We start from the raw sequence: 12063 nt of genomic DNA, 5'->3' as shown, positions 1-12063 counted from the left end.
TTATTTCAAGTGTTAAGTGTAAATTCATTTGCATAGAAAATTCTCTTTGGCACATTGCTAAATATGACCCAGTTAATAAAATAAAAATCTTACCTTCAAAAACTGGAATCTTTCCTTGTTTCTTTCAAATTCCAATTCCTGGTTCTTGTTCAAAGCATCTGGCCTAAAAATATAATAAATAATTTAGTATCAAATTTTTCCCTCACATTTGGGACACACACACGCAAAATAAAGTTTCTTCTGTTCCCGAAAATCAAATACAATGGGAGGACTTGTTTTCATTGCTTCTAAGAGTAGATAAACTAACAGTAGAAACTAAATGTGATGGAAAGTTGTGAAGAAAGAGTGTGAAAAGGCAATAGAATAATGAAAGACATAGAAGCATCACTCACGTTCTAGCGAAGTCGACCTGCACTGAATGGTCGATGACCAAGTCAGCGGGGCAAATGGGGTTGATCTTGTCAGGGTTGCCACCCAGGTCGCGCACGGCGGCGCGCATCGCTGCGAAATCCACCACTGCTGGCACCCCTGTCAGGTCCTACAACAAAAAAACAATAGGATATTACACTGATAATAGGAAATATTACTCAAAACGTAGAGGGCGCTACTAGCACAAACTGAGGGCCTCCCGCGAAACACGAAAATCAAAATTTTGTTATATGCCTGTAAACGAACCGCCTTGATGCATCAAAGTCTTAGTGAATACTTTCCAAAAAACTGTTTAAGGCATAGTATGTACAAGTTAATCTATGGTTTAGAATATGTGCTGGTGCTGCACTCTGGCGGCAGAATATTTCAGTAATACCCCCTATTCAAATCATCGTATTTTTCGTTCTATCAAATGGATTATCCACTATGGAGTTTATATAAAACACAGACACGTGACGTCACGGTCATACTACCTACCTTTTTTCCGATTTAGTAAACCAACGCAGAAAGGTTCAAAACCTACCTGCAATATCACCCTGGCGGGTTTGAAAGCGATCTCAACGCCGCCTTCAACGGCCTGGTTTTTCTCCCACTCCAGCACATTGTTGACATCCTTTTCTAACACCTGGAAGTTGTCGCAGTTGCGCACGCACGACTCCAGCAGCACTCTGATGCTGTATGGGAGACGATCTGTAATAAAAAAAGGTTTTAATGATTCTTTGATTGTATCAAGGTTAAGACCAAATTGATTGATTAAGTTGCGTAAAATCTAAGACAATTTTGTGCTTCAAATTTGACAGGTAGACGAGATGGCGATGTACATTGCCATAAGTAATGTACAAGTCCTGGATAAGCTTGCCACTTATCTGACGAATAAAGTCATAGTTGGCGTTTCACAATCCTCGAATAAGCTTAACTGGTAGATAAACTGTTTTATCAGTTAATTTATTAGCTATGTCTTTCCCATCACGGAACAATGGTGTTCCGGACCTTTGGGAGGCGTGCGCAGAGCCGAAGCCAACACGTAGAGGCCCTTTTGACACTTTAATGAAATATAAGGGGTACACCTAGGGGATGTTGTCCTTGCCCGTGTCATGGGACGCACGCAGAGGCAGCACCCGCCAGGGTGTAAGGACTATTTGAGAGTTGATGGAATCTAAAATGAACTGGGCTATTGGGTGAAAGCGATAAACTAAATACTGGGCTATGGGATAAAAAACCGGACGCCTGCCTAATAAAACGGTATTCAATTTTATTTCCGGCAGACGGTGACTCGCCCCCCAAGATGGGCCCCTACAAAAAGCGACATCTAGGATGGCTCAAGGGCAACACCGGTGTGAGCGGCTCAGGGGTGTCGAGAGGTGTACGCCGCTTTCTACCCAGTGGCTGCGAGCAGCCACTGTGCCAACTCGCGTCTTATGCAATTTTTCACTTCCACCCCTGGAGCTTATAGCTCTAACGACTCCACTCTGGCCGGCCGGCTAAGGCAAGCCAGAGGCAGAGAATCCTGTGCCACCCACCCTCCTTGCGGGTAACAGAACTCCCCAGGAGCACTCGGGTACGTGAGGTCGCTACTCCCCAACAGCTCGCCACAAGCTGCCCTGCGTTGACTGATTGCACTGGTAAAACCAGCGGGCGATGGGGTCGTCACATCCCTACGCCTTTTTATTAGCTATTATTATTATTTAGCTTTCAATATTTTACTTGGACATTGTGATCCAAGCTCTAAGTACATTAAATTATTTGTAATTTGTATTGTAACATTAATGTACACTTTTTTTTTATATACTACGTCGGTGGCAAACAAGCATACGGCCCGCCTGAGGAGTTACATGCGCGTTGCCGACCCTAACCCCCTCCCACCCCTCGTTGAGCTCTGGCAACCTTACTCACCGGCAGGAACACAACACTATGAATAGGGTCTAGTGTTATTTGGCTGCGATTTTCTGTAAGGTGGAGGTACTTCCCCAGTTGGGCTCTGCTCTAGATCTGGAATGACATCCGCTGTGCTGTGCCCTACCACCCAGAGCGAGATGACATTCACAATGCCCATACCTCTCTTGTGGACGTAGTTTAAGGACGTACCCGGGTCCAAAATTACACGTTACAAAATGTTACAAAATAATAAACGTTACATTAATGACGTTCTCGTAAAAACAATTGTAGTCCGCGGAGGTGTGTAAGGTGACCGCTTGATTTACATATTGCGTAACTGATTTAATTATATGAGCGGCTTATCTACAAGATAAGTTGTTTGTGTTGTGGCTTACAACTGCACTTTGATTCATGCCAGTCATTTATTACCATACGTCCCGTATATACGGGACTGTCACCGTATTTAGGTACCGCGTCTCGTATTTTTACCCGTCCCGTTTTTGTGCCGTAAATCAATACCGCTGTAGAATACGTATATAAGTTTTTGGCAAAAATTTAATTTTTGTACAAGCTTTTATCGCTGACTGTACTTTTCTTTCCACCGGCAACTAATACTCATCGATCAAATTCTAAAAACCCCAAACACATTTAGGTTGCGTTGTTTTATCACAGAGTTCCTATGTCCAACTCTTGTCTCCATCATCAGATCAGCTCGATGGTACCATAATATTGCATTGTCACCCGACTTGCATATGTATGCAAATTTTCAGCTCAATCGGAAACCGGAAAGTGGATCAAATTTAACTTGCAAGATTTGATCACAAACAGACAACGGTCAGGTGAAAGTAAATAAAAGCTTGTAATAACAAATGGTCACAATCATCTCTGTTTAACCACATTGTTTCGATACCTTTTTGAGCATTTAAGGCATATTAGTAGGGTTGCCATAATTACGAATAAATATGGCGACCTGGCGGAGCGTTCGGCGGGGCGTACAGCGTGGCGTCGGGCTCACAAGCGATGTGAGCTGCGTGCACTAAGGCCGCTCTTAAACGTTTGCATTTGCAATATATCCCTCTCGCTAGCAGAAGCGGCTCCTAAAACTAGCAGTGTTGCCAACTTGGCATAAAATATGCCAAATCTGGCATATTTTTACTTGCTTTGGCATCAAAATTTTCTATTTAGCATCTGGCATATTTTTTAGCATATTTTGTCTAAGCCAAGTTTGCACCATCTTTGTAGCATCAATATGCGCCATCGCCTGATGTGGTTCATATTTTCATGTGAATTTTGACTTTTGTGGTGGTGGGGTGGATGGGCGGATGGACGTCGAAGTCGATGGACTATAATAATTTTGAAATGGCAACTAAATACAGTTTAATTGTCCGCAGATTTTTTCGTGAATTGACATATTTGAGTTCCGTTTTGCTTCTTCATGTTTAGCCTGCTGTGTAGTTTGTGCTAGATTATCTACCATTTTTATTCTGCCACTCTAGCAATTCACATCGTACTTTAAGTTTGCGTAGTGTGCAATATAACATTTTATACTTTGGTATTTTTGAATACATGTACTTATATACAATAATGAATTTATTTTATTTGACTTTGTTTTTGATATTTCGACAGAAGGGCCCGTCCAAACGGGACTATCAAAGCGAAGTCGTTCAGGAAAAAAAAGTCTAGCATATTTTCAAAATCCGAGTTGGCAACACTGAAAACTGCCACGACACATGGTTTTGCATTAAGGACAACGTCAGGTGTGGAAACGAATAAAGTTTTTATCTATCTATCTATCTATCAAATTTTCAGCTCAATCGGAAACCGGGAAGTGGATCAATTTAACTTGCAAGATTTGATTACAAACAGACAACGGTCAGGTAAAAGTAATAACAAATGGTCACAATCATCTGTGTTTAACCACATTGTTTCGATACCTTTTTGAGCATTTAAGGCATATTAGTAGGGTTGCCATAATTACGAATAAATATGGCAACCCGAGTGGACTCTCGAAGCGGAGCGTTCGGCGGGGCGTACAGCGTGGCGTCGGGCTCACAAGCGATGTGAGCTGCGTGCACTAAGGCCGCTCCCATGATCTCGCTAGCAGAAGCGGCTCCTAAAACTAGTGCGATAAGGACAACGTCAGGTTGGTCAGACGCCTTAGAAGAGCACATAAAAAAATTGAGCTCTAGGGGGGGCGGCCGCTGTTGCTGCCTGTACCTGGCTACGCCCATGAGCACAGGTCCGTTTGTATGGGAAGGTGACAACCTGAAAACTTTGCTAGGCTTCGTGGAGGAGCTGGGGTGGTTAGAGTAGCGCTACCTCGTTACACGCAACATAGGCACAATGGTTGTCGATTTGCGGAAAATGCCCAGAAGCACTAACTGACTATGGGAAGGTGACATTCGACCGAGCTTGCTCGAGAACAAAAATTATTAACTTACTGTATTTATCACCGAACGAGGCCAGGTCATAGTACTTGTAGGTCTTGCCGTGGACTTCCACCGTACGGAGGAGGTTGCTGTAGGGGTTGGGACCTGAAAATAATAAACATTAATAAATTAACGGCATTTCTGTACGCATGACCAGTGGGGCAACACTCCTCCGTTCGGCTCTTCCCGGCTCCGTTCGGCTCAGCATTGCTCCGAGTAATTATTAGGGTTGGCACAACTTGACGTCCCTATACGTGCACGACCACAGATAATGGCTTGAACTTTTACAACCCTAAATGTCCGAAAGGGATAGAGTCTGTTCGGAAAGAGAAGAGTCGTAGAATGTAATGGGCCCCATATATTCCACGACTCTTCTCTTTCCGCACGGACTCTAATAGTTCCATACATTAGAAAGGGACAGAATAATCCGTCCCTTGATCGCTGTCAAACTTCGGTTTTGTAGGAAGTGTTATTTCTGTACGATAGTACTATTATTTATTCTGTGGCATGACATGAAGAAAACACAGCAAATCTTCCTACTTATTTTAAAAGGTCAGCAATTTAAATACAGTGGAGTCTTAGTAATAAGTAGGGTCCCAATTGGTACCGTATTTACCCTTTGGGTACGAAACCCGGTTTCGTACCCAAAGGGTAAATACGGTACCAATTGGGACCCTACTTATTACTAAGACTCCACTGCCTGTCTGTCCGTCACCAGGCTGTATCTCATGAACAGTGATAGTTAGAAAGTTAAAATTTTCACCGATGATGTATTTCTAATTGCCGCTTAGCAACAAAATGAACAAATACTAAAAACAGAATAAAATAAATATTTAAGTGGGCCTCCCATACTACTAACGTCATTTTTTTGCCGTTTTTTGTTTTCAACCCTTAGTTACAGTTTGCAAGCTGAATATACAGGGTGGAAAATTAATGGGAGGGATGTGCCTTAATTTAGTACAATTTGCTTGTCTAAGAATATTTTTGTGTACTAAATATTCGATTTTATGGATGTTTTGTACGACAGACGAGTGTAAGACCGAATATTTCTTGGAGAAATTTTAACATTAACTGTATCGACTACCGAAATAAAATAAGTTTTTGGCAAGAACAAATTTTTGGTACAAGCTTTTATCACTGACTGTACTTTTCGTTCCACGCCCAACTAATACTCATCGAGACAATTCTAAAAACCACACAAATGACAATTCTGTCAAGAAGTGTCCGGGGAAAACTCGGACACTTTTCATGTGAGGAAGCACATTAAAACTACATGTAAATTTAAAGGTCTTGTTTTTTTAAAATATTATTTTCGGCCTCGTCCGGGGAAAAAATGCGATTTACGCCAAATGTCCGGGTTTTTTTTAATCTTTGTCCGGGTTTGGCGAAATTCGAGATGGCAGCCCTATCTATGAGTAAACGCATATATGGTGTTATCATGGTTTACAGCATTATAATGTTAAGTTCAAGGCTGTAAAAGATAAACTTGACATAAGTAACGTTATATTTATCAGGATAGTACCTAAAAATAATCTGCACTTTGACGTTCAATATATTAATAATGTACATAATTAGATATACGACGTACGAGTGCCGGAATTGTTGTCTACTAAGTATTTTTATTTTTGTACTTGCTTGTTTTGTTTTTATATGTACTTTATTTTAAAATGGTAGCTTTATTTAGAAGTTAGACAAAAGCGGCCAAGTGCGAGTCGGACTCGCCCATGAAGGGTTCCGTACCATTTATGACGTATCAAAAAAACACACACATACACTCCTTTTTTGAAGAACCCCATACTGTAGCCCCTCGGGAAAACCTCAGCAGGAAGCTCATTCCACAGCCGAAGCGCTCGCGGGAGGAAAATTCCTCTTAAACCGCACAGTACGCGACCGTTCAGGTTCTAGGGTGTGAGGATGAACACCCTGCCGACGGCGAGCGGTTTAACTGGCAATGTAACTATGTATGTTTGTATGGGTCAAATCTTGCAAGTTAAATTTGACTCACTTCCCGGTTTGCATAATATATGTAAATTAGAGGACAATGCAATACTATTATGATATGGAGCTGATCTGATGATGGAGCTGGAAGGCCAGGCCATAGGAACTCTGTAATAAAATAATGTAGCCTAATTGTGTTTGGTTTTATCAGAATTGTCTAGTGCTTATAAAGTTGCCTGTTGAAAGAAAAGTACAGTCAGCGAATTTTAGTATAGAATGTTTTATTATAAAATCAAATTAAAAAATGCAATTCTATTTACTATCCTATTTTATCCGCATTGGCTAGCGTGAGGACTTTTTATTTTATTTTATTAAAAACTGATCGGCGATTGGCTCTAGTCACACCTGATGGAAAGTGAAGACAGGGCCTAAGATGGAGCTCACCGGTTCAGTAGTAGCCTATTCACTCTTGCTTTAAAGAGACCGAGGTCATATTTATCAGGGAATACAGATGGCGGGAGCGCATTCCATTCTTTAGCCGTCCGTAACAAAAAAGAGGAGGCAAACCGTTTAGTGCGAACAAATGGAATGTTTACCACGAACGCATTCGCTCCTCACGCCTGGATGTCCGATGATGGAAAGGGGAAGGTGGGATCAGATCGTGCAGTTCCTGTGCGCACTCCCCGAAATGTATCCGATGGAACACCGATAGGCTAGCGACTCGACGGCGATGCTCAAGGCTCTGTAATTTTGACTTGATGGCTGGGTCATCGCCAGAAAGTCTATGAGCCCGGCGCTCTATCGAGTCCAGGGCCGCCAGCTGATATTTGGCGGAACAGTCCCATAGGTGGCAGCAGTATTCCATGCTCGAGCGGACCTGTGCTTGGTATAGGGAGAGAAGCTGATTCGGCGTCAAATACCGCCTCACCTTAAATAGGACACCAAGTTTTACCACTATAGCCCGCCCAAGCCCTCTCACGCATGAGAGGAGGCCTGTGCCCAGCAGTGGGACATATATAGGTTGAATGACCTATTATTCTATCCCCCATCACTTAAGAAAACTCGTCTGTGCCCAATTTACAAAGGCAAGGGTGATAAAACAGATGTGGGAAACTACAGACCTATAACTATCGTCCCTATGGTATCAAAATTGATAGAATCTATAATATCAAACGACATTCTAAGACATATTGAACAAAACAAGGCGCTATCAAATGTACAGTATGCCTATAGAATAGGACGTTCCACCACGGCGGCGACTCAGAAATTCGTTGAAAGTGTCACACGTTGTCTAGAAAATAAACAAAAAGTTGCAGGAATATTTTTAGACCTGTCGAAGGCCTTTGACTCTGTGAATCATTCCCTACTGCTGGCTAAATTGAAAATATATGGCATAAGAGACAAAAGTGCATACTTACTGGAATCGTTCCTGACAGAAAGGGAACAGACTGTAGAAATAAAAGTCAACGGTAAACACTACAGATCACAGCCACAATTAACAACATTAGGCGTGCCACAAGGATCGTCTTTAGGGAACACCTTATTTTCCTTATTTCTAAATGACATTGATAAACTTGACATAGACGGAGAAATTATATTATATGCAGATGACACGACAATTATTGTAAATGATGAATGTGATGACAAATTAACTAATAAAATAAGCATGATCCTACAGAAACTAGAGTGGTGGTTTAGAATTAATGGACTTAAATTAAACTCTGAAAAGACGAATATAATGAAGTTTAACACTCGTCAAAATGACGATAATAAAATAAATATACCTTTATCAAATGGCGCAATCATTGACAGTGTACAGCATGTAAAACTACTTGGTTTTAACTTAGATACAACATTGTCATGGAAATTGCATATAAACTCAGTATGTGGAAAGCTAGCAAAAGGCATATATATCCTCAAACAATTGCAACCCCTCATCTCAAATAATCATCTGAAAGAAGCCTACTTTTCATACATACATTCCATCTTGTCCTATGGTATTATACTGTGGGGAAACTCAACTGACTTTGAACGTATCTTAAAAATGCAAAAACGAGCTATTAGAATCCTGGCCAATGCAAAATACAATGATAGCTGCAGAGAACACTTTAAAAACTTAGAAATATTAACATCTGTATCGACATATATCCTCGAAGTTATAATGTATGTAAGAAATAATCCAAATGAATTTGAACGTATCGGTGACGTAAGTAAACGACCGACTAGATATCCTGACAACTTAAGGCAAAGCAAATGTAGATTACAAATCGCAAAAAAGTGTCCCAAAATAATAGGGCAGAAATTATATAACAAGCTGCCAAAAGAAATAAAAACTGAGACTCACATCAACACTTTCCGTCGCAAAGTTAAGCAGCTCCTACTTGACAGGACACTTTATAGCATTAAAGAATACTTAAATGATAATTATTAATGTATAAATAGACTACGGATAATTGACGAATTATTATTCAAATTGTATGTGTAAATGTGATTGTATTATATATATTATTATTTTTTTTTATTTTTTTTTATGTTTCAAATTTGTAAAATAATGTAAATGTTAGTTTAAAATGTGTACCTAGAGTACCGACTTTGATGATCTCATTATGTGTGCATATTTTTGTTTGTATTAATGAAAATTGTGTATTGCTATTGAGAAATAAATAAATCTGAATCTGAATCTATTATTATTTTATATCTTTTCTCGGCTTTCACCAGCATACTGCTATGCACAGGCCTAGGCCAAGTGCATATCAGGTAAGTATTCTTATATTTTCATCAGTTTGTAAATCAGGTTCAGCCATCATGTCTCTGGGAGTGGTGTGTGATTTATGTTTGTGGTAAGTCATTCTATAGTTTGCGAAATTTATTATTATTAATTCTATTTTCATTTTATTTTTTAACAGTTTTAAGATGTTGTGCAGCTTGTGTACTCTAAAACTTTTGCATTTTGGTCACTTGTTATAGGACCAGTGTTTGTGAGGTGGAATAGACAGGGAGAGATCTGGAACAAAGCCGGTGCCCACTGCCGTCTGGTAAAAATTTAAATCTCTCCGAGAGATGAGAAAATTTGACATTAAAGAAAAGGGACAGTACATGTATGTCTCTATGAATGGGCAGACATTTGAGTTGGGAGTAGAAAGACGAAATGTGGTCAAAATTACGTAGGCCAAAAATGTATCCGATGCAAACATTTTGTAAAAGTTCAAGCTCATCAAGTAGTTCCTCAGTGAGATCCAGAACAGCAATGTCCGCATAATCAAGACGAGGAATCAGCAGAGAACCTGATAGCATGTAATTTTTTGATGATATAATGATATCCTTTACTTCCAATACTTCTTTTCTTTTCTGATTCTGTATGATTCAGGTTTTGAAATTGTTTCTCTTGTGCAATTGTTTGCATATAATTGTTTCTCAAAATGGTAATAGGCCATAAAGTTTGTTATCAACCGGTTAAGTAATCAATGACTTAATATTATCTTGATAAACCGTTCAGTCCACTATTACATCAATTACTAGTTACTTGTTAACATTACTTGAAAACATACGAATTATAACCTTAAATTTGTCCGTAATAAGACTTATTTTATGACATTCAATTAAAAAGAGCCCTTTAAGTATGTGGCCTCGAACTTTTTAGTACCAACGCTTATTGGTAAGTAATTTATTCTGTTTCATAGTGATCAAAGGTTAAGTGAGGATTAGAATTCCAACTAAAATCATGAAAAATTATACCGATCATAACATGGACTTATCTATCTAGAACAACTTTCATTTGTCATGAGAAAACTTTTACGCTAAGTTGGGACCATAACTTTTAGATGCATGATTTTTTAATTAAAAAAATACATACCAGCCATGGTGTACCTTCTAAATGTCACGTAGAACTAGCACACTAGCATATACACGATGAGTTTGTAGTAGGATCGGAATAAAGTCGAAAATCGTGAATATTGTGGATATTTTAATTATCAGAATGACATTTGACTTGACATGACATATTCTCTTATCGCACGTCGCACGTCAGTTGCCTGTAAGAAAAATATAACTACGTCATTGTTTAGAGGCCTTTTACACATTCCGTTTTATGTGTACTGTAATGATAACAATACAATCAATATTATTAAAAAAAATATTTAAAAATTCTTTTCATTGGCTTGGGTGAGCTAATTTCCTTTCTTTATTTCATATGAAGCATGATTATGGTCCAAGGCTGGTCCACGGATATAATAGACTAGGACTATATATATTTATGCATATTTCATAATAGTAGTGTTTAGATAGTGACTTTAATCTTTCTGTACTGATTTTCTTTTTTGCGCACCAATTGTAAGTTTCTGTTTGGCCCAATGGTTGACTGGTAGAAAATGCCTTAAGGCATTAAGTCCGCCATTTGAACTTTTATGTACTGTGCAAAAAAAGGTTAAATAAATAAATAATAGATATAATTTCTTAGTTGAATGATGAATTCTCAAAGTTGGTCGCATTCATAGCTGGCAACCCCATTATCGATAATTGATGAATCCAACGAGTGTTCTTGCAAGGGTAGCTGGTACTTTTGAAAAGTAAATAATTAAAATGTACTCGTAGTCTATTAGGCTGAAGTTTTACTTTACTTTATAAAGAGGAATGAAGAAAACGTGCCGACTGAGAGGCTAGAGGCACTGAAATTATATGCAAAATACTAAACTGTAAAAAAAGCGTCATATTTTCTGAACGACAGCATTTAGAAAGGGATATAATTATATAGGTCTCTCTCTAGCTATCTGACTTGGTGCGTTTTATGGAGGTGAGAGCGAAATCTACTTTAAATATTACAGGTTCGTCAATGAAACTTAAGAAGTTTGACTTAACATGAAAGTATTTATCTCTAAGTATGAGTTAAGAGAACAAAAATGTTTTGATTGCCAATTAAAAATAAAATAAGAAGGCAATTCAAATGATGAATAAAGTAACGTTTTATTAAGCAAAAATACTGGCAATTTTTGTACGATATTACTGGTACAGTTTCAAATTAACAATTTGATTTTAAAACCTAACATTCGTGACATTTATAGAGCCCTGTGGCGGTGCCATGGTCGCATTTTTATCACGTGTCATGTCATGCGTCACTTTTACACTTATCCACTTAGAACGTGTTAGAACGTGACAGGCATGATGATAAAAGTCGACTATCTTAGCCTTACAGTTGTTGGAACGAAATTATACATTATTCTATAAAATACAAGTTTTTTTTTATCTTTTTTTAAATTAATTTTATTCAGTGATAACGGAAATATATTATTTGTCATTACTGTCAAATAAAACCGTTTGATCTCTCTCTCTGTCTCTAGCCGCCTAACCATTAACACATGTGCATGTAAATATTATTATGAAGCTTAATAAAATTGTG

At 38.8% G+C, this 12063-nt stretch overlaps 1 protein-coding gene across 1 annotated transcript in view; it reads right to left on the bottom strand.

Annotated features, from left to right (window-relative positions):
* LOC133532590 (cytoplasmic aconitate hydratase-like) overlaps positions 1-10683 on the bottom strand; it is a 76682-nt gene extending 65999 nt beyond the window's left edge. Inside the window, exons 1-5 of the mRNA XM_061871334.1 lie at positions 10525-10683; positions 4746-4838; positions 953-1119; positions 393-538; positions 94-163 (exon numbers count right to left, since the gene is read on the bottom strand). Of these exons, the coding sequence (XP_061727318.1) occupies positions 94-163; positions 393-538; positions 953-1119; positions 4746-4838; positions 10525-10531 (483 nt within the window). The 5' untranslated portion in view covers positions 10532-10683. The remainder of the gene's footprint in view (positions 1-93; positions 164-392; positions 539-952; positions 1120-4745; positions 4839-10524) is intronic.
* Positions 10684-12063: the final 1380 nt, after the last annotated feature.

This window comes from Cydia pomonella, chromosome 27 (genome assembly GCF_033807575.1).
Source record: "Cydia pomonella isolate Wapato2018A chromosome 27, ilCydPomo1, whole genome shotgun sequence".
Taxonomy (NCBI): domain Eukaryota; kingdom Metazoa; phylum Arthropoda; class Insecta; order Lepidoptera; family Tortricidae; genus Cydia; species Cydia pomonella.
The sequence above is the reverse complement of the archived record's forward strand: the minus strand, read 5'-3'. Positions and strand labels throughout refer to the sequence as shown.